At 45.5% G+C, this 23,536-nt stretch overlaps 1 protein-coding gene across 1 annotated transcript in view; it reads right to left on the minus strand.

The window, feature by feature from the left end:
* ITPKC (inositol-trisphosphate 3-kinase C) overlaps positions 1 to 23,536 on the minus strand; it is a 72,419-nt gene that overhangs the window by 28,691 nt on the left and 20,192 nt on the right. Inside the window, exon 2 of the mRNA XM_069746746.1 lies at positions 10,960 to 12,657. Within this exon, the coding sequence (XP_069602847.1) occupies positions 10,960 to 12,381 (1,422 nt within the window). The 5' untranslated portion in view covers positions 12,382 to 12,657. The remainder of the gene's footprint in view (positions 1 to 10,959; positions 12,658 to 23,536) is intronic.

Genomic DNA, 23,536 nt, shown 5'->3' on the forward strand with positions numbered 1-23,536 from the left:
AGCACATCTCCGCTACAGTATTGTAGCACAGGATCCAGCACATCTCCACTATGGTACTGTAGCACAAGATCCAGCACATCTCTGCTACAGTATTGTAGGACAGGATCCAGCACATCTCCGCTACAGTACTGTAGCACAGGATCCGGCACATCTCCGTTATGGCACTGTAGCACTGGCTACGGCACATCTCCGCTAGGGTACATCTCCGCTACGGTACTGTAGCACAGGATCCAGCACATAGAAGAATCCAGGATATCTAGAAACAGAAAGATAGTGAGGAAACACTTAGATAACATAAATTAATTCAAGTCTCCAGATCCAGATGAATTACACCCCAGAGTACTGAAGGAGATAGCAGAAGAAATTTTTGAACCACTCTCCATAATCTTTGAAAATTCTTGGAGAACAGGGGAAGTCCCAGAAGACTGGAGAAGAGCAAATGTTGTTCCTATCTTCAAAAAAAGGGAGGAAGGTGGACCCAGGGAACTATAGGCCGGTGAGTCTAACGTCTATACCAGGAAAGATCTTTGAACAAATTATTAAACAACATGTATGTAAGTACCTGGATAAGAATGAAGTGATTAACCAGAGTCAGCATGGGTTTGTAACTAAAAAGTCATGTCAGACTAACTTAATTTCCTTCTATGACAGAGTCACTGACTGGGTGGATCAGGGAAATGCTGTAGATATAGTAAATCTTGACTTCAGCAAAGCATTTGACAAAGCATCTCACACAATCCTTATTGAAAAAATGTCTAAGTATGGAATGGACAAGTCAACTGTTAGGTGGATTCATAACTGGCTTAGTGATCGGACACAAAGAGTGGTCATAAATGGCTGTGCATCCAGTTGGCAGAATGTCTCAAGTGCGGTACCACAGGGCTCTGTCCTGAGCCCTGTATTGTTCAACATCTTTATCAATGATTTAGATGAAGGAATTGAGGATACACTGATTAAATTTTCTGATGACACAAAGCTAGGAGGGATAGCTAATACTAGAGAAGAGAGAAAGGATTCACACAGATATAAATAAACTGGAGCAGTGGGCAGCAACTAACAGAATGGTTTTTAATGGGGACAAATGCAAAGTACTACATCTGGGCAATAAAAATTAAAAAAGCATATACAGAATGGGAGGAATAGGGCTAAGCAACAGCACATGTAAAAAAGACTTGGGTATACTAATAGATCACAGACTGCACATGAGTCAACAGTGTGAAGCAGCAGCAAAAAGGGCAAATGCAATTCTGGGATGTATTAACAGAAACATACAGTCTAGATTACGTGAAGTCATTATTGCCGTCTACTCCTCTTTGGTCAGACCTCATCTGGAATACTGGGTCCAATTTTGGGCACCGCATTTTAAAAAAGACATCAACAAACTGGAGCAAGTTCAGAGAATAGCGACCAGGATGGTGACCGGTCTGCAAACCATGTCCTATGAGGAACGGTTACAGGATTTGGGAATGTTTAGCTTGCAAAAAAGAAGACACAGAGGAGATTTAATAGCTACAAATATCTCAAGGGCTGTCACATTGTAGAAGGATCATCTTTATTCTCATTTGCACAAGAAAAGACAAGAAGCAATGGGATGAAACTGAATGGGAGGAGACACAGATTAGATATTAGAAAAAAACTTTTTGACAGTGAAGGGTGATCACTGAGTGGAACAGGCTGCCACGAAAGGTGGTGAGTTCTCCTTCAATGGAAGTCGTCAAACAGAGGCTGGACAGACATCTTTCTGGGATGATTTAGTGAATCCTGCATTGAGCTGGGGGTTGGACCAGATGACCCAGGAGGTCCCTTCTAACTGTACCATTCTATGATTCTATGACATCTCCGCTATGGTACTGTAGCACAAGATCCAGCACATCTCCGCTATGGTACTGTAGCACAAGATTCAGCACATCTCCGTTACAGGACTCTAGCACAAGATACGGCACATCTCCGCTGCAGTATTGTAGCGCAGGATCCAGCACATCTCCATCCCTTCTAACTCTACCATTCTATGATTCTATGACATCTCCGCTATGGTACTGTAGCACATGATCCAGCACATCTCCGCTACGGTACTACAGCACATCTCCGCTACAGTACTGTAGCACAAGATCCAGCACATCTCCGTTACAGGACTCTAGCACAAGATACGGCACATCTCCGCTACAGTATTGTAGCGCAGGATCCAGCACATCTCCATCCCTTCTAACTCTACCATTCTATGATTCTATGACATCTCCGCTATGGTACTGTAGCACAAGATCCAGCACTTCTCCGCTACGGTACTGTAGCACAGACACTGGAGAATTTTTCAGGCCAAATTTGAGCTCCTGTATACCGATTCCAATGATGAATCTGGTCTCAAACCTGCAGGTGCAATGTCACGAGTCCCAGCTGATAATATACTGGGAGTTATAGTTTGACAACAGCTAGAACCCAGCAGTTGCAGCCAATACTCCATATACCCAGATCATGCAGTAATAAGCAGGGAAATAGCATAAAACCTCACAACTGTACAGGTTGTATATAGATTCAATAGACCTAAAAAAAAAAAACAACTTTATTTTTGCAAAGTTTCAAAGTCCAAAGCTGCAATTATGAAGACTTTAGAGCTGAAAATCTACTATAGTTCATAACTGGTTCAAAACCAACACACAACTACGGTAGTTCAAATCTTTTCTGTGAGGAGCATAGTTAATTGGCTCTAACGACCAGCTTGTTGACGGTTTCCAATAAACTCCTCCCCCCCCCCAAAAAAAAACCCCACATACTCCATAAATCAGAATATGGAGGTTTCTTCAGAATCGGTTTCACTTCTTCCAATCTCCATTCAAGTAAATGAACAGGCACTAAAGTTTTGGAAAAATCTGCCACGTGTACGCACATACCTTGAGGGCAGCACGGTGGTGCAGTGGTTAGCACAGCAGCCTTGCAGCGCTGGGGTCCTGGGTTCTAATCCCACCCAGGACAACATCTGCAAAGAGTTTGTATGTTCTCTCCGTGTTTGCGTGGGTTTCCTCCAGGTTCTCCGGTTTCCTCCCACATTCCAAAGACATACTGATAGGGAATCTAGATTGTGAGCCCCATTGGGGACAGTGATGATAATGTGTGTGCAAAACTGTAAAGCGCTGCGGAATATGTTAGCGCTATAAAAAAATAAAGATTATTATTATTATTATGTATTAACCATTTATAGCTTATGGACCTGGAGGAGAAGAGCCCCCGACTAGCTAAATCAGGTGGGCGATGCATCCAGGCAGAGGATAAATGGAGGAGAGGTGGTTGCACAGGGTTGCAGGAAGTGGACAGACCCCCTAGCGAGTAAAGTGTTAATACTGATGGTTTCCCTCTGCTAGACCTGGTGAACCAGCTGCTGGAGTATCAGTGGCCTCCCCTGAAGGTGGAGAGATCACACCCTGATGTTTGCTCAGTGAGGCAGGAATTTCTGACACAGAACTTTGGAATTCCTGACAACTCCATTCAGCAGGGAAAAGACCAAAATAACCAGAATCCTGCACCTCACCTCCCCTAGTATCAGGTCCATAGAGAGTGTGCAGAGCATCACCCCGGCCTGTACACCCCAGGAGTGGAGGGACCGAAAACACAGAGGTTACACGGAAAAACACCAAAGATTGATGTCAATGTTGCACTGTAGTAAAGGGACTGTATGATATAAGAGCAGCAGGTCTGGTGGGTGCTACAGCTGATCCATAATCCGGGAGAGAAGCCGGGCTGCAGTACTGAACACAGCCACATGGACAAGAGGAGCGCTGTTTTTTTTTTTTTTTTTTGGGGGGGGGGAAATAAGAGGACCCTAACTTTTTTTCTAATCCCAGACAACTCTTAAAAGGGAATGTGTTATCAGATCACTTAAGAGGTCTCATTAACATCACAGACAGGATTACAATATGATTGATAACACCTCTATATACAGTAGGTAACAGGATCCACCATTCACAATAGGAGATTTCACAGCTCACCTCCTCCTCCTGTACAATGACTGATAACACCTCTATATACAGTAGGTAGCACAGGATCCACCATTCACTATAGGTGATGTCACAGCTCACCTCCTCCTCCTGTACAATGACTGATAACACCTCTATATACAGTAGATAACACAGGATCCACCATTCACAATAGGTGATGTCACAGCTCACCTCCTCCTCCTATGCAATGACTGATAACACCTCTATATACAGTAGGTAACACAGGATCCACCATTCACAATAGGTGATATCACAGCTCACCTCCTCCTCCCTGTTCAATGACTTTTGTCTAGTTAGAGCATGCCCAGCTTATTCTTCTATACAAACAAAGAGGGTATGGGTCAGTCTATTGCTGCTAACATCCATGTGAAGAGCAGGCGGTAGAAGTCTAATAACAGATTTAATATCCAGTATGAAACCTGCCAATTTTTTTTTTTTATTTAGTGACATGAAAGAAATAAAAACATAAAAAAATTTAATGGAAATATTTTGGATAAGACATTACCTTTAGATTTGAGCATTTTGCCTAATAAAAAAAAAAAAAAAAAAAAATAATGGAAAACTACTGACGAGCTCAAATTTCTCTCTCTTACTGTAAGGCTTCAAGGGCAACTGGGAGATGTAGACAAAATAATGGCACCACCAGGTCCGTGCTATCAGTGAAATAAATTATTATCCATGTTAGAGACTCGCACACTGGGAAAGAGACACAAGTAATACTCCCATCAGCCGGCAGCACGGGACCAAATGTGCCATAAGGGTCCAGCCAGGCCACGATCACAATGCTGCTGCTATTATGGAACTGTAAAGATTACGTTTTTTTTTTTTTAAGTATTTTCTATGCACAATTTCTTATTTTACCATTAAGAGCATTTTGGATTCGTTTGTGACCGAAAATCCATAATTTTGTGGGAGTTCAGGCTGAAAAATAGAGCGCCACACTTGTCGTTAGGTTGTGTGTGGTACTGATCATTGCAGGTCTTACAGTAACGACGGCCGGCATGGTTCTGCACATACGACCCTTAACGGTGTGTGCCAAAGATATAGCATCCATTTTAGGACATAGTTGGCACCGATTTAATGGGGGGGGGGGGGGGAGGACAACTTGGAAATAACAGCACAGTAAAAAAAAAAAAAAAGAACAACAAGCGGAACAAAAAATGAGAGCAGAAGCTGACAGGAAACAGGAGAAAGTGACAATGAAGCGTTCACGTGTAGGTAGAAACGAATGAGTAATGCAACGAGTGCGGAGTGTACTGCTCAAAGTTCCCCCAAAATTTGGAAACTGTGGGCTAAAGGGTTTTTATCTGAAATGTGGAGACATAAAAAGCAGAAACAAAAATCTCTTTATTGCCCCTAGCAACCAATCACAGCACAGCTTTCAGCCCACCAGAGCTGTTTAAGAAATGAAAGCTGAGCTCTGATTGGTTGCTAAGGGTAACTAAGACTTTTACAGAGAGGCCTAAACGAGGCCTAGTATCCAAAAATACAACTACTCCCACAGAAAAATTAATCCAGAATCAACCCCTGATTCATAATACGATTTGTTATAGGATGATTAAGCCACTTACAGGGGAACTTTGGTGAAAAATATTTTTTTGATATGTCACAGCTATGATTACTCGGTGAAGATTTATGTCTTCTTAGATCAATTAAGGAATTTGCTCCTCAGACCATGTGGGGGCATCATAACATAGAACCAGACCCCAATCAGAGGACAATAAAACATTCACACTCCTTATCTAAGAACTCGTCCAATATTTATGGACATAACTGTTTATCACTCACATAATGGCAGTTTCACGTCACCTGTCTTATCTATGGCATTTTTATGTGCTGCATTGTGTATAAATATGTGATTCTTCAGAATTTCTTTTAGTCTTTGCCTGATGAAGAGACCTGAGTAGTCTAGAAAGCTTGCAATTTGTTACCATCTTTTCAGTTAGCCATTAATAGGTATCAACCACTGAGGACTCTCAATTCTAAATATTTTGGTGAAGTCTAAAATTTTGAGCTAAAGCCTCATCATAGGGGAAATTATGTTCCTCCAGAGCCTTTAGGCTATGTGCACACGTTGCGGATTCATGTGCGGATTTTTCCGCGCAGAATCTTAAAAAAAACCGCCAGCAATCCGCAGGTAAAACGCAGTGGGTTTTACCTGCGGATTGCCCGCGTTTTTTCTGCGGATTTCATCTGCCTTTTAACACCTGCAGATTCCTATTGAGGAACAGGTGTAAAACGCTGCGGAATCCGCACAAAGAATTGACATGCTGAGGAAAATACAACGCAGCGTTTCCGGCGGTATTTTCCGCAGCATCGGCACAGGGGATTTGGTTTTCCAGAGGTTAGCATGGTATAAACCGGATGGAAAACTGCTGAGAATCCGCAGGCAAATCCGCAATGTGTGCACATACCCTTAGGCTCTGTGCACACGATGCGGATTTTGCTGCGGATCCGCAGCAGTTTCCCATGAGTTTACAGTACAATGTAAACCTATGGGAAACCGAAAACGCTGTGCCCATGCTGCGGAAAAAAAAAAACGTGTGGAAACTCAGTGGTTTACATACCGCAGCATGTCAATTCTTTGTGCAGAATCCGAAGCGGTTTTACACCTGCTCCATAATAGAAAACTGCAGGTGTAAAACCGCAGTGGAATCCGTACAAAAACCGCGGTAAATCCGCAGCAAATCCGCAGGAAAAAATGCAGTGTTTTTGCCCTGCGGAGTTATCAAATCCGCTGCGGAAAAATCCGCAGTGGACTTTTCTACGTGTGCACATACCCTAAGGGATTCCACTGCAGTTTTCTATTATGGAGCACGTGTAAAACCGCTGCAGATTCCGCACAAAGAATTGACATGTTGCGGAATGTAAACCGCTGAGTTTCCACGCGTTTTTTTTTCCGCAGCATGGGAACAGCGTTTTCGGTTTCCCATAGGTTTACATTGTACTGTAAACTCATGGGAAACTGCTGCGGATCTGCAGCAAAATCCGCATCGTGTGCACAGAGCCTAAAGGGTCCGCGTCACGGCCTCATATGTATAGCGCTAATCTGTGGCATGCTTTGCTCTGTACATGGCGGCCCCATTAAGACTCCATATAGTGGTCACATCATTGCCTCACATGTATACTATAAAGACAAAAGTATGTGCCTCCTGCACACGACCCCGACAGGAGCTTTTATGACCTTACATTCTACATCCATAGTCAATAATATGGAGTTGGTTCCCAATTTCAGGCTATAACAGCCCCTACGCTTCTGGGAAGATTTTCTACAAGATTTTTGGAGGCGTTTGTAGGAATTTTTGTCCCTTCATCCAGAAGAGCATTTTTGAGGTCAGACTCTGATGTTGGGGAGAGGCCGGGATCATAATCTCCATTCTAGTTCATCCCCGTGGTGTCGGATGGGGCTGAGGTTTGGGCTCTGTGCAGGGGTCATGTTCTTCCCTCCAATCTCCCCCAGCCGTGTCTTTATCGGACTCGTCACTGGACACAGTCATGGGGAACGGAAGAGGGTCTTCACCAAACTGTTACCACAAAGCTGGAAGCGACAATTGTCCACAATGTCTTGTGCTGTAGCATTAAGATTTCCCTTCACTGGAACTAAGGGGCCGATGTTGATCCCAGAAAACTGAGTTCATAGATTTATGAGGGAAGAAATGTCATGAACGGACTTGTTACCCCAGTGGCTCCTATTACAGGACCACACTGATATCAGTGAGCTCTGCACCACCAGCCATTCTGTCACATTAGTAAAGGCAGATGGCATGGCGGGGGGACAGATGTTAGACACTGGGGCAATGAGACGGAATGAAAACTTGAATACAATGACCAAAGACATGTGTCCTATATAATGTGCATGGACATATAGGGTCCCTTATACACTACACGGATAGTTCAGGCAGCATTAATCTACTGTCAGGTTGCTTTTAAGCTGCAATGGGTGCAAATATCCTACAGAACAATGGCGCCTTTATACAACCTAATAACACACTCCTAAATTGTAGAAAATCCCCAAGGTGGAGAATTCCTTGAAGTGAGCAGCAATGCTGACTGTATCCTTACATAAGTACTCGGTGGGTGGAATGGCTCCTGTGTAAGTAGGACGTATCCGAGGATTAGGGTGCCACTGAAAGGGATTAACTGATTCACACATCCTCACCCTGTGTTTTAAGAACAGGTTTTTCCAAGTAGTTCTGAAAATAGTTGAGGGATGGGTGCGCATCCGGGGGTTATATTTAGACGCATGTAAATAACGTGAGCAGACAATATAACCCAGCCTCGGATATCTATTGTTATCAAACATAACACGTTGTAGTGAGTCCAATGCCACCTGCACACTGGCCGAGGGCATCCAGGCAAGGAGGAGGTGGCCCATACATGGGTCTGAGGACATCTGGAGACCTTCTGGACCTCCACAGCTGTAATTACCATTCCAAATGGAGCTGGCCACCAACATTAGATGGTCGTCAGCTCAGACTCCCGTCACTAGTGCATGTGCGGCTGACTTAAAAGGGTATCCCATAAGCAACATTTATCACCTACCCGCAGGTGACAAACGTACGATCAAAGGTGGTCCAACTGCAGGATGCCCACCAATCCCAAGAGTAAAGCAAGAGCCAGCATGCATGAACATTGCAGGGTTATGCTTTCGCATTACCACTGAACTCACAAAGGGGACCCTCATTCTTGGGATTTCTGGGGTCCCAGAAGATTGATCACCACTGATCAAACATCCCGAGGACAGGCAATAAATATTGGTGATGGGATAATCCATACACATTAAATAGAATGTTAATTGTTGAACCGAAGATTGGTGAACCATCGCTTCACCAACGCGGCCATATTGGTCACACATATTCTTACAAGCTTCCTTTCAGCCGATGAAGTCATCAGCCGACTTACACGATCGTTCACTGTTAAATTTCACCCGACAATCGTTCGTTATGGTCCGGTTTCATCAACTTTAGCCTAATGGGCCCCCATTTGTTCTGCTCACACCACTGCAGAGGCCTCCATTAGAGGTATAGATAAGGAGGGTGGCCCGAAACACTGGGAGCTTTTCTCGGGGTCTATGACATCATCAAAAGGGGCGATTGTCAAAAGACGGATATCAAAAATGGGAGCCAAATGGATTGTACAACTGGAAGCAAAGGAAAAACTGGATTTGAAAGACAGAAAAAAAATGATCTTCAGAGTCATTTTATAAGTTTCACCGTTTGGTCATTGTATTGTATCAGCTGCTGAATGGATCATATACACAGTGGTGATCCAACCGAAGGGATATCAGACCATCTTGAGGAGCAAGTGATGATCTTTCCTCTATTTTGTGGATGCCAAACAGAACGATTTGCAATTGTAAAACATCCACAGGGCAACTAACCACTGTCTAATGGCCCCCAGACACCTGGTTCGGCCAGCAGCGGCTTTGTTCTCCGACTTCTCCATGCTCAGGAACACCCAGCTTGGCCAAGTGCTCCTACATTCCCTATGATAGCGCCGGACATTCCTCATAATAGAAGGACCGACAGTCCGAAATCCAACACACCAGATCTTCATCTTATGTAGGGGGAGAGTCGGGGCCCCCATACATATTAGATTGTCAACCAATTCCGTTGAAATCTTTGGGTTTGGCTAACATTAGTCTAATGTGTACAGGGACTTTACACTTATTGCTCAGAAGACCAAATGGAAAATTGATTTATCAAGAAAATAAATAAATAAATAAATAAATGAAATTTTTCATCTATTTGTCATTCGATTTTTGTTCCTGATGTAATTATTGCAATCCATCCTATTCGCTTGCGTTGGTCTGTGTGCTGTCCATGGTGTGGTCATGTTTGACACAATTACAGCATAGGGACCAAAACTACCCCCGTCTGAATCACGCATCAGTATCTCTGGCCGGTTTAGTACGCCAAGACCAGGTGTGAATTTTCAGTTACAGTCCTCTCTGGGGGTAAGGCTAGTCGGAGCAGCCATGGTGCGGCCAAAAACCATAGTGGCTAATAAGGAGTGTATTCATGTTGATGGGGGATAGCGGTCTCACCTGAAAAACCATTACGCTCGTATGCACGGTATTTCGGATGAAAGAGCTCATCCCCCTCCCGACAAAAATCAAAGTTACTGTTTACAAGCAACTTTAAAGTTGCAGAGGCTACCGGGCGAGGTGACTTTGGGGCCGCTCCGTCTGGCTTTAGCCTGTAGGTTCCACTCCAGATTTTGGCTTACTGAAAACAATGAAACTGTAAAATCAACAAAACAGTCATTGTGAGTGCCAAGCTATGGCTATTAGTGCACCCCTGGCGTTCAGAGAATACGCGGATTACTGGAACAAAGGTGGCGATACGAGGGGCCGATAGTGTCACTGTCAAAGTGGTGGTGATCGGAACCATGCAGAAGAGCGCTGCACCTCCGGACTGGCAGTACGGGACCCTCTACGACAACTTCTTCTGACAACTCACCATGACATGTCAGAAGATAACAGTTTACACACACAAAAAAAAAGTGGGAATGTGATGAGGCTGATCAGATCGCTAAGGCGCGGGCGAGTTTCGGCTGTCATACAGGAGTCGGGCTACTGAGACCCCCAGGATTCCTTATGGCACGGGAAGATGAATGATCGTCAGAGCTCCCGCGATCGTCATAAGTCGCCCACATCCACTCACTGATGCCTGAAGTCACCGGTGAGACTCATCTCATCGCTTTGGTCAAGCAACATGAAGATGACATCGCGGCACGTGACAGATCGTTGCAATCGCAGCAGCGTAAAGATCTGCGCAATGGTCAACCACATGCGACTATTCACCTGCTTCACCACTACAACTACCCAGCATGCCCCAATAACCGCGGACCGTCAGGGCATGCTGGGAGTTGTAGTTTCGAAACAGCTGACGAGCCACATGATAATCAACACATCTCAAGAGAACGTCTCCCCCCCCCCAAAAAAAAAGAAGATCCTGGACTCTAAACTTACTGATGCTCCGTGCTCCTCAGCACCGCAGACCATTAACCCACTGGGCTCCAAGTCGCTGCCGATGAAGTCATCTTCAGACTCCTCAAAGGATGAAGCAGACGAGAGGCCGGAGGAACTGGACAACTTGCGGAGAAAAAGGGAAGGCACTGGGGACCCGCCGCAGCCGCTATCCGAGCAGGGCGACTCGGCCTCACCCGAGAGGGGGACGTCAAGGCTGAACCCCGTTTCAAGGAACTGGGGGGACAAAGACGGGGGCACGCAGCGCTTGGGGCTGACATCTCTGGTCACAATAAGCCGGGGGATGGCATAGCTGTTGGTATCGGAGTTCAGGAGAAAAGGGGGTCCCCTTCGGTGTAACAGCGAGTCATCAATTTTGGGGGGACAGTCCGTATCCGGGGGAGTAATGGTTAACTTAAGGCCACCGATTCCAGACTCAGTAGTCCACAGTTCCTCCACGGGACAATGATGAGGGTGATTGTTCGATCCCATTTTCTCATCTGGGGGGACAACAGAGATGGTGACGTGCGATAAAACCCCTCCGCTCTCGGCCGTCGAGGCTTCACACGGGGGTCTCCTAGACGTTTGTTCCCCCACCATGGTGCTCATGTGGTGATGGAGTCCGTTCTCTCTACAGTTGCCACCAGCAGGGTCCAAAACTTCGCTGCCCCCTTTATCCGTCCGCCCGGCACCTTCTAGGGTGCGTTCTGTGCCCCCCAATATCCTGAGACTGTCAGCAGGGGACCCCAACAGCTTCTTCTTCCCGTCTTCCAGCCATACTCTTTCTTTCGCGGTGGTCAGACCGGGCTTGGCGGCATCGCACTTGGACATATCCTTTCTGAGCCGCCCACCCTGCCCATCCAGTCTCATGTCAGGAGCTGCGGCAGCTGGTGTACCCGGGGCTGTACCCTGGCCAGCAGACGATGGGCGCTCTCCTCCTGGAAGGGCCAAGACCTCTGACCCACGGTCTGCTGAAATACTCTGTGCTGCACTGGGTGTCAGCCCTTTATCAGCTGAAATACTCTGTGCTGCACTGGGTGTCAGCCCTTTATCAGCTGAAATACTCTGTGCTGCACTGGGTGTCAGCCCTTTATCAGCTGAAATACTCTGTGCTGCACTGGGTGTCAGCCCTTTATCAGCTGCACTCCTCACCGTCCTAGGTGCAGCACTGCAGCCAGCATCAGACCTTTCTTGTATGAGACTTGCTGATGGTTTCTCTTCCAGTTCAGGCTGCTGTATACTTAGTCTGTGCTTTCTTCTATTGGGAGGCTGCCTCCTGCCCTTTTCCGGACAAGCGAGCTCCTCAGCCGGGCTTTTGTCTTCTCTTCTCCGCCTCCTTCGCACTCGGAGGCGCTTCTTCCACCCTCCGCCAGCGGAGAAACCTACAGCAGCCTTGGCTGCGCGATCTGAATAGTTTTGTCCCATCACAGCCACCGTTAGACGGAGATTCCCTCCTCCTGTTAAATACGTCACTCGATAATCCACCAATGAGAACACAGTGGGCGCTGTCTGGCTCTAGGCAACGCGTTCAGCGCATAGATATCACTGCGCATCGAGAAGTTTATTTTCTATAAATTGAACAGTATTCCTCCGCACTATAGTTGGGTGCCTTTAAAAAAAAAGTAGTCCGTGATTTATGTCAGATGGAATCTCACTTCTGTTTTCCAGGGATCTCTTCCTCTTCACAGGAGGGAGACTTATCTGTGGAGAGACAAACATTACACAGAGATTATACCACGGCCAGCAAGTACAGTGATGGGACAACTGGTGGAAGTTATTTACACACAAAATGATGTGTTTCCCTATTCTGTATGTCATTCAACCTTCTGCTGACATGTATTATGTAACATAGCATTCACTGCACCATGTGGGGGTAGATAATAGATAATAGATAAATAATAGATAGATAGATGATAGATAATAGATACATAAATACATATATAAATAGATGATAGATAACAGATGATAGATAATAGATATAGATGATACTGTAGATAGATAATAGAAAATAGAGGATAGATGATAGATAGATAATAGATAAATAATAGATAATAGACCGATAGATAGATAATAGATATATAGATAATAGATAGATATGGGATAGAAGGATAGATAGATGAAAGATAGGATAGAAGGAATGAGATAGATAGATAGATAGATAGATAGATAGATAGATAGATAGATAGATGATAGATAGATAGATAGATAATAGAAGGAATTAGATAGATAGATAGATAATAGATAGATAGATAATAGATAGATAATAGATAGATAGATGATAGATAATAGATAGATAGATGATAGATATATAGATAATAGATAGATATGGGATAGAAGGATAGATAGATGAAAGATAGGATAGAAGGAATGAGATAGATAGATAGATAGATAGATAATAGATAGATAGATGATAGATAGATAGATAGATGATAGATAGATAGATAGATGATAGATAGATAGATAGATGATAGATAGATAGATAATAGATAGATAGATGATAGATATAGATAATAGATAGATAGATAATAGATAGATGATAGATAGATAGATAGATAATAGATAGATAGATAGATGATAGATAGATAGATAGATGATAGATAGATAGATAATAGATAGATAGATGATAGATATATAGATAATAGATAGATATGGGATAGAAGGATAGATAGATAGATAGATAATAGATAGATGATAGATAGATAGATAGATAATAGATAGATAGATAATAGATAGATAGATAATAGATAGATAGATAATAGATTTTTCAGGAGACTCCCACAAACTGAGTAGCCAATGGGCTGGAGCTTGGCGAAACTTCACCCACAAGTGGCCGTATTGGGGTCTTTCCTTTGTATTTTGGGCTCCATCCTGATCAGTTTGCCATGTAACTCTTGGTAAGTGGTCACAGCCGCCATCCACAGGCCTTTGAGTCTTGTGTAAAGAGCCCATTATTTAGAAGCCGTGCTGTTATGATCTGGTGGCCTAGGAGCAGCATGAGACGGACTCTAGAGAAGGTGGTCCCTGTACTGACCGCATACCCTGAACCTAACACCGGAACTAGAAGTAGCCGTGGGGGGTACCTAACACTTTCTAGACACCTCGACACAGCCGGAGGACTAAATAACCCTAGAGATAGAAAAGGGAAAACTATCTTGCCTCAGAGAAAATCCCCAAAGAATAGACAGCCCCCCACAAATATTGACTGTGAGAGGAGAGGGAAATAACATACGCAGACTGAAATCAGGATTTAGCATAGGAGGCCATACTAGCTAAATAGAAAGAATAGGACAAAGTACTATGCGATCAGTATTAAAACACTAGAAAATATCCACCACAGAAAATACAAAATCTCCACAACTAACTAAAGGCATGGAGGGTATATCTGTATCTCCAGAGACACAGCTTGGCTGCAAAAAATCCTTACACAGACAAAGCTGGACAAGACAAAACATGGAAAAGAACTGAACAATAAGGCCCACAGCATGTGGACTGCAAAAATCAGAGCCAGAACTTATCTTTGAAATGAACAGCAAAGCAGGAGAGACCAGGCAGGGATGTGAATCCTCCAGGAACAATGGACAACTGGCACTGACTAAAGGGTAAAGCAAGGCTAAATAGCCCAGTCAAAATTGCAATAAGTGGACACACCTACATAGTAACATAGTAACATAGTAACATAGTTAGTAAGGCCGAAAAAAGACATTTGTCTATCCAGTTCAGCCTATATTCCGTCATAATAAATCCCCAGATCTACGTCCTTTTACAGAACCTAATAATTGTATGATACAATATTGTTCTGCTCTAGGAAGACATCCAGGCCTCTCTTGAACCCCTCGACTGAGTTCGCCATCACCACCTCCTCAGGCAAGCAATTCCAGATTCTCACTGCCCTAACAGTAAAGAATCCTCTTCTATGTTGGTGGAAAAACCTTCTCTCCTCCAGACGCAAAGAATGCCCCCTTGTGCCCGTCACCTTCCTTGGTATAAACAGATCCTCAGCGAGATATTTGTATTGTCCCCTTATATACTTATACATGGTTATTAGATCGCCCCTCAGTCGTCTTTTTTCTAGACTAAATAATCCTAATTTCGCTAATCTATCTGGGTATTGTAGTTCTCCCATCCCCTTTATTAATTTTGTTGCCCTCCTTTGTACTCTCTCTAGTTCCATTATATCCTTCCTGAGCACCGGTGCCCAAAACTGGACACAGTACTCCATGTGCGGTCTAACTAGGGATTTGTACAGAGGCAGTATAATGCTCTCATCATGTGTATCCAGACCTCTTTTAATGCACCCCATGATCCTGTTTGCCTTGGCAGCTGCTGCCTGGCACTGGCTGCTCCAGGTAAGTTTATCATTAACTAGGATCCCCAAGTCCTTCTCCCTGTCAGATTTACCCAGTGGTTTCCCGTTCAGTGTGTAATGGTGATATTGATTCCTTCTTCCCATGTGTATAACCTTACATTTATCATTGTTAAACCTCATCTGCCACCTTTCAGCCCAAGTTTCCAACTTATCCAGATCCATCTGTAGCAGAATACTATCTTCTCTTGTATTAACTGCTTTACATAGTTTTGTATCATCTGCAAATATCGATATTTTACTGTGTAAACCTTCTACCAGATCATTAATGAATATGTTGAAGAGAACAGGTCCCAATACTGACCCCTGCGGTACCCCACTGGTCACAGCGACCCAGTTAGAGACTATACCATTTATAACCACCCTCTGCTTTCTATCACTAAGCCAGTTACTAACCCATTTACACACATTTTCCCCCAGACCAAGCATTCTCATTTTGTGTACCAACCTCTTGTGCGGCACGGTATCAAACGCTTTGGAAAAATCGTTTGATGAATGATGAATGATGAATGATGAATGCTGCGATCCAAAGACAGCAGCGCTACCACTTATAAACACCGGAGGGAGCCCAAGAGCAGAATTCACAACACCGTGCCCTCCGGACACCCATGGTTGTCTCGGCAGCTGTAGGACCAGGGTGCAGTTGCGTCTCTCCACACCCAATGTCCGGCCAGGGGAGACCGTGCACCTTGAAAACCCCTTTAAGTGAATTCAACAATTGCAGGAATAGAATTTCTTTTCCACCTTTACTAGTTGTAGTCTTTTTTGTTCTGAATTTTGTACCGCCTCCATCTTGATACTTCTGGTGGGGTCATGTCTTAAGGTGACATCAGATGAAAAATGGGGGGGGACACAAATGCCACCAGATGAACCGGGACAGTAATAGCAGGAACCTTGGGCTGGTAAGGGTTAGATCAAAAGTCAGTATTTCTGATCTATGTTTTGGGACAATGGATATAAAATTATCATCGGATCCCAGAAAAAGAATCACATCTATAGGGGGTCTTATACTATCGATAGCTCAGCTATCAGATCTTACCCCTGAACCCCAATAGACGTGGATGCTCGGCAAACGTTCTCAACCGGTAGAGAGGAGTAGATTGCTGCCCGACACTTCTAGCCGAAATAGATGATCGGGCATGTTGAAATTCAACATGCCTAATCCTTCTTTCCCCAGACATTGTCTGTTATCACCGCTTATAGTTTTTATACTATATAACCCTGACATCTCAGCCAGACCTGTTTAAGATCCCCCGATTACACTTATTTGCTAGAAGACGTATCCTGTCCGCCTCCCCCTCCTGGCACCATCTTCACCCCCAATTTCTCAATTCAATCGCAGATTTAGATCTGACAAACAGGCCTATAAATTCAGTGATGATAAGCCATCGCAGGAATCGTCGGCGCTGCTCATGTTGAGGAGTGAACCGCTGATCGAGTGTTGACCAGGATACACAGATCAGCAAATAAGAAAAGCAAAGAGAGAAAATTGGACATAATTCTGTAATGAGTCATGTAGGTAATAAAAAAACAGGATGTGCCCGGAGGGACGTAGACAAAAAAGGCAACGATTAAGTCATCTTTTGAAGTATCTGGCCGTTTCGAGTAGATCAGACCAGTCTAGTCATCAGAAGAAATTAAAAACCAGTCAATTCTCGTAATGTTGATAGTAAAGTAATAATAATAATAATAATAATAATCTTTATTTTTATATAGCGCTAACGTATTCCGCAGCGCTTTACATTTTTTGCACACATTATCATCGCTGTCCCAGATGGGGCTCACAATCTAAATTCCCTATCAGTATGTCTTTGGAATGTGGGAGGAAACCGGAGTGCCCGGAGGAAACCCACGCAAACACGGAGAGAACATACAAACTCTTTGCAGATGTTGTCCTTGGTGGGGTTCGAACCCAGGACTCCAGCGCTGCAAGGCTGCTGTGCTAACCACTGCGCCACCGTGCCGCCCGTAGCTTTTAAATGGGTCTTAAAAGAGTATTCTCAAGTTTGGAAATCATCCGCTATCCATCGAGGTCTGAGTCACAGCGATCCTGAGAAGCAGAGGCCTGTGTGACCGATATGGCTGGTCTTCAGCGCTGTCATAGGGTCGAATCATGAACGACCACGGCTCCATTCACTCAGGATCGATGTGGGTCCCAGCGGGGTGACCGCCAAAGATCGGGAAAATATCCCCTGTCCGAATACCCCTTCGATTAAAATCTTCCTACAGGTTCCACAGATCCTATATGGACTGTGTATCTCCATGGCAACAGACAACAAACAATCCCTCTGTAGTCAGACCCCGATTTCTCTGTCTTGCCTTGCGCAGGCGTGTACTATGGAGGACAGAGAATGAACTTCAATCCAATATTGCGGCCAGCATGCAGCCAGCGGGTAAGGAAAGGGTGAATCAAACACCCGAAAACCCCGCCTATATGACCGAAAACCGGTCCCGCCAAATTCAGGTGACAGGTTCCCTTTAACAGTTTTGTACCCTTAGTCTTCAATTCGTCACTGAGCTCATTCTGATATAGTGTGACGGGGAGCGTCTATCTCTCTTATCTGTGCTTTTCTGAGCTCCTCTCAGCTGATTTATGACTGCAGACCACGTCAAAGTTGAAGGCCGTAAAAGCAAAACGGTGCCAAATTTTGAAATGGACCCATTTGCAAAAATGATTTTTAGCCCCAAACAGAAGCAGAACTTTAACCCCTGATTTGCTATTATTTTTTTTTTACATCGAGTACGGGTATCCTCCCTACGAGGAGTACAATATGTCCTCTACTTCCTGAAAGAAAAGCTGCGAGATAACGCGCTGTTTGCTACCAGCGATAAGGTAAACCTCAGGGGGGGAAACGTCTTAAAATATGACACTGATGGGAACACAGCTTCCTTTTCTGCTCGGAGAGTGTAAGCCGAGCGGATAATAGCAGCGCTCACAATAACACACGTACACGGCTCCGCCATACACGGCTCCATGTACAGACCTGTCCTTGTGACACAATCCCAGCTGGGGACTCATTGTGGCCGCACTGAGGTGACTGGTGTGTGACGCTGGCATGACTGCCATGCTTGTCAGCGGCTGGCCTGTGACTCACCAGTAGGCCTGACTGAAGCATTGTATCACTGATGGCCTGGGGCCCATACTGAAATACCAAGCGTGACTCCGCTGATACCTAAACGCTAAACGAGAGGATGTCGGGGACAGGATGCCATCACCCCACGAGTAACGTTATTAAGGATCCTGTCTCTACACCATCTTATAAGATCTCCACACACATTATCAATCTGGTGTAGATATAGGAAAATGATGGCGCTACCCCCAGGTCGATAGTCGGCTGAGCGAGCAGTCGAGAGAACTCCTGTGCCCGTTCATTAGCCTAAGGCGGCAATAATATCCACTGGCGGCTCGCGTCTGTCATATCCACCTGAAAATCATCGTTGTCGGCACCACATCTTATGCTGACTTTTCACGTCACCTGAGCGCTGCAGCCATTCACTCTTTACGTCACGTGAGCGCTGCAGCCCATCAAAAGCCATGGCTCTCTATGTCACGTGAGCGCTGCTGCCTATCAGCAGATGTTGACTTTTTACATAATGCGAGTGCTGCAGCCATTCACTCTACACTTCGTGCGAGCGCTGCAGCCCATCACCAGCCGTTGACTCTTTCCGTCACATAAGCGCTGCTGCCCATCAGCAGCCCTTGACTCAATACTTTGTGCGAGCGCTGCAGCCCATCACCAGCCGTTGACTCTTTACATCACGTTAGTGCTGCAGCCATTAACTCTTTACATCACGTGAGCGCTGCAGCCCATCAGCAGCCGTTGACTCTTTGGGTATGTGCCCACGTTGTGGATTGGGGTGCGGATTTTTCCACGCAGATTCTGAAAAATCCGCAGGTCAGGTAAAACGCCCTGTGTTTTACCTGCGGATTTAGTGCGGATTTTCCGTGTTTTTTGTGCAGATTTCACCTGCGGATTCCAATTATGGAACAGGTGTAAAACGCTGCGGATTCCGCACAAAGAACTGATATGCTGCAAAAAAATAAACCGCAGCGTTTCCGCGCGGTATTTTCCGCAGCATGTGCACTGCGGATTTGGTTTTCCATAGGTTTACATGGTACTGTACACTGCATGGAAAACCGCTGCAGATCCGCAGCCAAATCCGCAACGTGTGCACATAGCCTTTATGTCGGCGGCCGGTGATTGTTTATGTGACGTGAGCGCTGCAGCCCATCAGGTATGATAGGTATACTTTAACAATTGTTTGTCCCCATTCAGTTTCACTCCATACAATGGGCTTTAATCAACTTGATTACTTTGTTAGTGGGAGCTGGTTATGGGCAGGAATCTGCTATGTTAATCCTCCTTTACTCACAAATTGGGATTTAATCCCGTCGCTCTGCCCTAATCCAGGAAATTCCATTAGGGAGTTGTCCTATAAGCAATTCCCGCTGTGATATATAAGAACAGGGAACGTTTGTCAGATCTCCTCACCCTCCTCACCCTTCCCAGTCAGAATACCATGTCCCCTCTCATTGCACAGTTTGGGGAAATTTGAGAATAACATTTTACGGCAACATGTGCAATAAATGGAAAGACGTGGAGATGTGAATACACGCACACTCATCGAGAGCAGAGGGAACGCTCTACTCCACACACGACTTCCTGATCTCACGCCGTGACCTCACACGGTGACACAAACACTCACATTGACATGAATTAAGCAGGACCCTGACGTGTGTCTCCGACAGGCAGGAAGTGTGATCCGCAGATACACACAATGATACGCCGTGTACCCTGCCATAAGCACACCCATTGCATCACAGTGTACAATGGGGAGAGGACGGAGTCACCCTGACCAGCAACACAAAATTATATTGAGATTATTAATGGGAAGGATCCATTTAAAGGGGTTGTATAGGATTAAAAAAAAAAAAACCTCTGCTTTTCAGAAACAGCGCCCCTCTTACCTATAGGCTGTGTCTGGTATTACAGTTTAGACGTGAATGGCCACTGAGCTGCAGTCAGTCTTGGAACTCGTCCCAACCCAAAATCACTGTTTATGGGGGCATTCTTTGTTGGCACTGGTTATGGGGGCATTCTTTGTTGGCACTGGTTATGGGGGCATTCTTTGTTGGCACTGGTTATGGGGGCATTCTTTGTTGGCACTGGTTATGGGGGCATTCTTTGTTGGCACTGGTTATGGGGCATTCTTTGTTGGCACTGGTTATGGGGGCATTCTTTGTTGGCACTGGTTATGGGGGCATTCTTTGTTGGCATTGTTTATGGGGCATTCTTTGTTGGCACTGGTTATGGGGGCATTCTTTGTTGGCAACTTGGCACTATTTATGGGGCATTCTTTGTTGGCACTGGTTATGGGGGCATTCTTTGTTGGCAACTTGGCACTGTTTATGGGGGCATTCTTTGTTGGCACTGGTTATGGGAGCATTCTTTGTTGGCACTGGTTATGGGGGCATTCTTTGTTGGCATTGTTTATGGGGCATTCTTTGTTGGCACTGGTTATGGGGGCATTCTTTGTTGGCAACTTGGCACTGTTTATGGGGGCATTCTTTGTTGGCACTGATTATGGGGGCATTCTTTGTTGGCACTGTTTATGGGGGCATTCTTTGTTGGCACTGGTTATGGGGGCATTCTTTGTTGGCACTGGTTATGGGGGCATTCTTTGTTGGCACTGGTTATGGGGGCATTCTTTGTTGGCACTGGTTATGGGGGCATTCTTTGTTGGCACTGGTTATGGGGGCATTCTTTGTTGGCATTGTTTATGGGGCATTCTTTGTTGGCACTGGTTATGGGGGCATTCTTTGTTGGCAACTTGGCACTGTTTATGGGGGCATTCTTTGTTGGCACTGGTTATGGGGGCATTGTTTGTTGGCACTGGTTATGGGGGCATTGTTTGTTGGCACTGGTTATGGGGGCATTGTTTGTTGGCACTGGTTATGGGGACATTCTTTGTTGGCACTGATTATGGGGGCATTCTTTGTTGGCACTGTTTATGGGGGCATTCTTTGTTGGCACTGGTAATGGGGGCATTCTTTGTTGGCACTGGTTATGGGGGCATTCTTTGTTGGCACTGATTATGGGGGCATTCTTTGTTGGCACTGGTTATGGGGGCATTCTTTGTTAGCACTGGTTATGGGGGCATTCTTTGTTGGCACTGGTTATGGGGGCATTCTTTGTTGGCACTGGTCATGGGGGCATTCTTTGTTGGCACTGGTTATGGGGGCATTCTTTGTTGGCACTGGTTATGGGGGCATTCTTTGTTGGCACTGGTCATGGGGGCATTCTTTGTTGGCACTGGTTATGGGGGCATTCTTTGTTGGCACTGGTTATGGGGGCATTCTTTGTTGGCACTGGTCATGGGGGCATTCTTTGTTGGCACTGGTTATGGGGGCATTCTTTGTTGGCACTGGTCATGGGGGCATTCTTTGTTGGCACTGGTTATGGGGGCATTCTTTGTTGGCACTGGTTATGGGGGCATTCTTTGTTGGCACTGGTTATGGGGGCATTCTTTGTTGGCACTGGTTATGGGGGCATTCTTTGTTAGCACTGGTTATGGGGGCATTCTTTGTTGGCACTGGTTATGGGGGCATTCTTTGTTGGCACTGGTCATGGGGGCATTCTTTGTTGGCACTGTTTATGGGGGCATTCTTTGTTGGCACTGGTAATGGGGGCATTCTTTGTTGGCACTGGTTATGGGGGCATTCTTTGTTGGCACTGATTATGGGGGCATTCTTTGTTGGCACTGGTTATGGGGGCATTCTTTGTTAGCACTGGTTATGGGGGCATTCTTTGTTGGCACTGGTTATGGGGGCATTCTTTGTTGGCACTGGTCATGGGGGCATTCTTTGTTGGCACTGGTTATGGGGGCATTCTTTGTTGGCACTGGTTATGGGGGCATTCTTTGTTGGCACTGGTCATGGGGGCATTCTTTGTTGGCACTGGTTATGGGGGCATTCTTTGTTGGCACTGGTTATGGGGGCATTCTTTGTTGGCACTGGTCATGGGGGCATTCTTTGTTGGCACTGGTTATGGGGGCATTCTTTGTTGGCACTGGTCATGGGGGCATTCTTTGTTGGCACTGGTTATGGGGGCATTCTTTGTTGGCACTGGTTATGGGGGCATTCTTTGTTGGCACTGGTTATGGGGGCATTCTTTGTTGGCACTGGTTATGGGGGCATTCTTTGTTGGCACTGGTTATGGGGGCATTCTTTGTTGGCATTGTTTATGGGGCATTCTTTGTTGGCACTGGTTATGGGGGCATTCTTTGTTGGCAACTTGGCACTATTTATGGGGCATTCTTTGTTGGCACTGGTTATGGGGGCATTCTTTGTTGGCAACTTGGCACTGTTTATGGGGGCATTCTTTGTTGGCACTGGTTATGGGGGCATTCTTTGTTGGCACTGATTATGGGGGCATTCTTTGTTGGCACTGGTTATGGGGGCATTCTTTGTTAGCACTGGTTATGGGGGCATTCTTTGTTGGCACTGGTTATGGGGGCATTCTTTGTTGGCACTGGTCATGGGGGCATTCTTTGTTGGCACTGGTTATGGGGGCATTCTTTGTTGGCACTGGTTATGGGGGCATTCTTTGTTGGCACTGGTCATGGGGGCATTCTTTGTTGGCACTGGTTATGGGGGCATTCTTTGTTGGCACTGGTTATGGGGGCATTCTTTGTTGGCACTGGTCATGGGGGCATTTTTTGTTGGCACTGGTTATGGGGGCATTCTTTGTTGGCACTGGTCATGGGGGCATTCTTTGTTGGCACTGGTTATGGGGGCATTCTTTGTTGGCACTGGTTATGGGGGCATTCTTTGTTGGCACTGGTTATGGGGGCATTCTTTGTTGGCACTGGTTATGGGGGCATTCTTTGTTAGCACTGGTTATGGGGGCATTCTTTGTTGGCACTGGTTATGGGGGCATTCTTTGTTGGCACTGGTCATGGGGGCATTCTTTGTTGGCACTGTTTATGGGGGCATTCTTTGTTGGCACTGGTTATGGGGGCATTCTTTGTTGGCACTGGTTATGGGGGCATTCTTTGTTGGCACTGGTTATAGGGGCATTCTTTGTTGGCACTGGTTATGGGGGCATTCTTTGTTGGCACTGGTTATGGGGACATTCTTTGTTGGCACTGGTTATGGGGGCATTCTTTGTTGGCACTGGTTATGGGGGCATTCTTTGTTGGCACTGGTCATGGGGG

This window comes from Ranitomeya imitator, chromosome 2, assembly GCF_032444005.1.
Source record: "Ranitomeya imitator isolate aRanImi1 chromosome 2, aRanImi1.pri, whole genome shotgun sequence".
NCBI classification, from domain to species: Eukaryota; Metazoa; Chordata; class Amphibia; order Anura; family Dendrobatidae; genus Ranitomeya; species Ranitomeya imitator.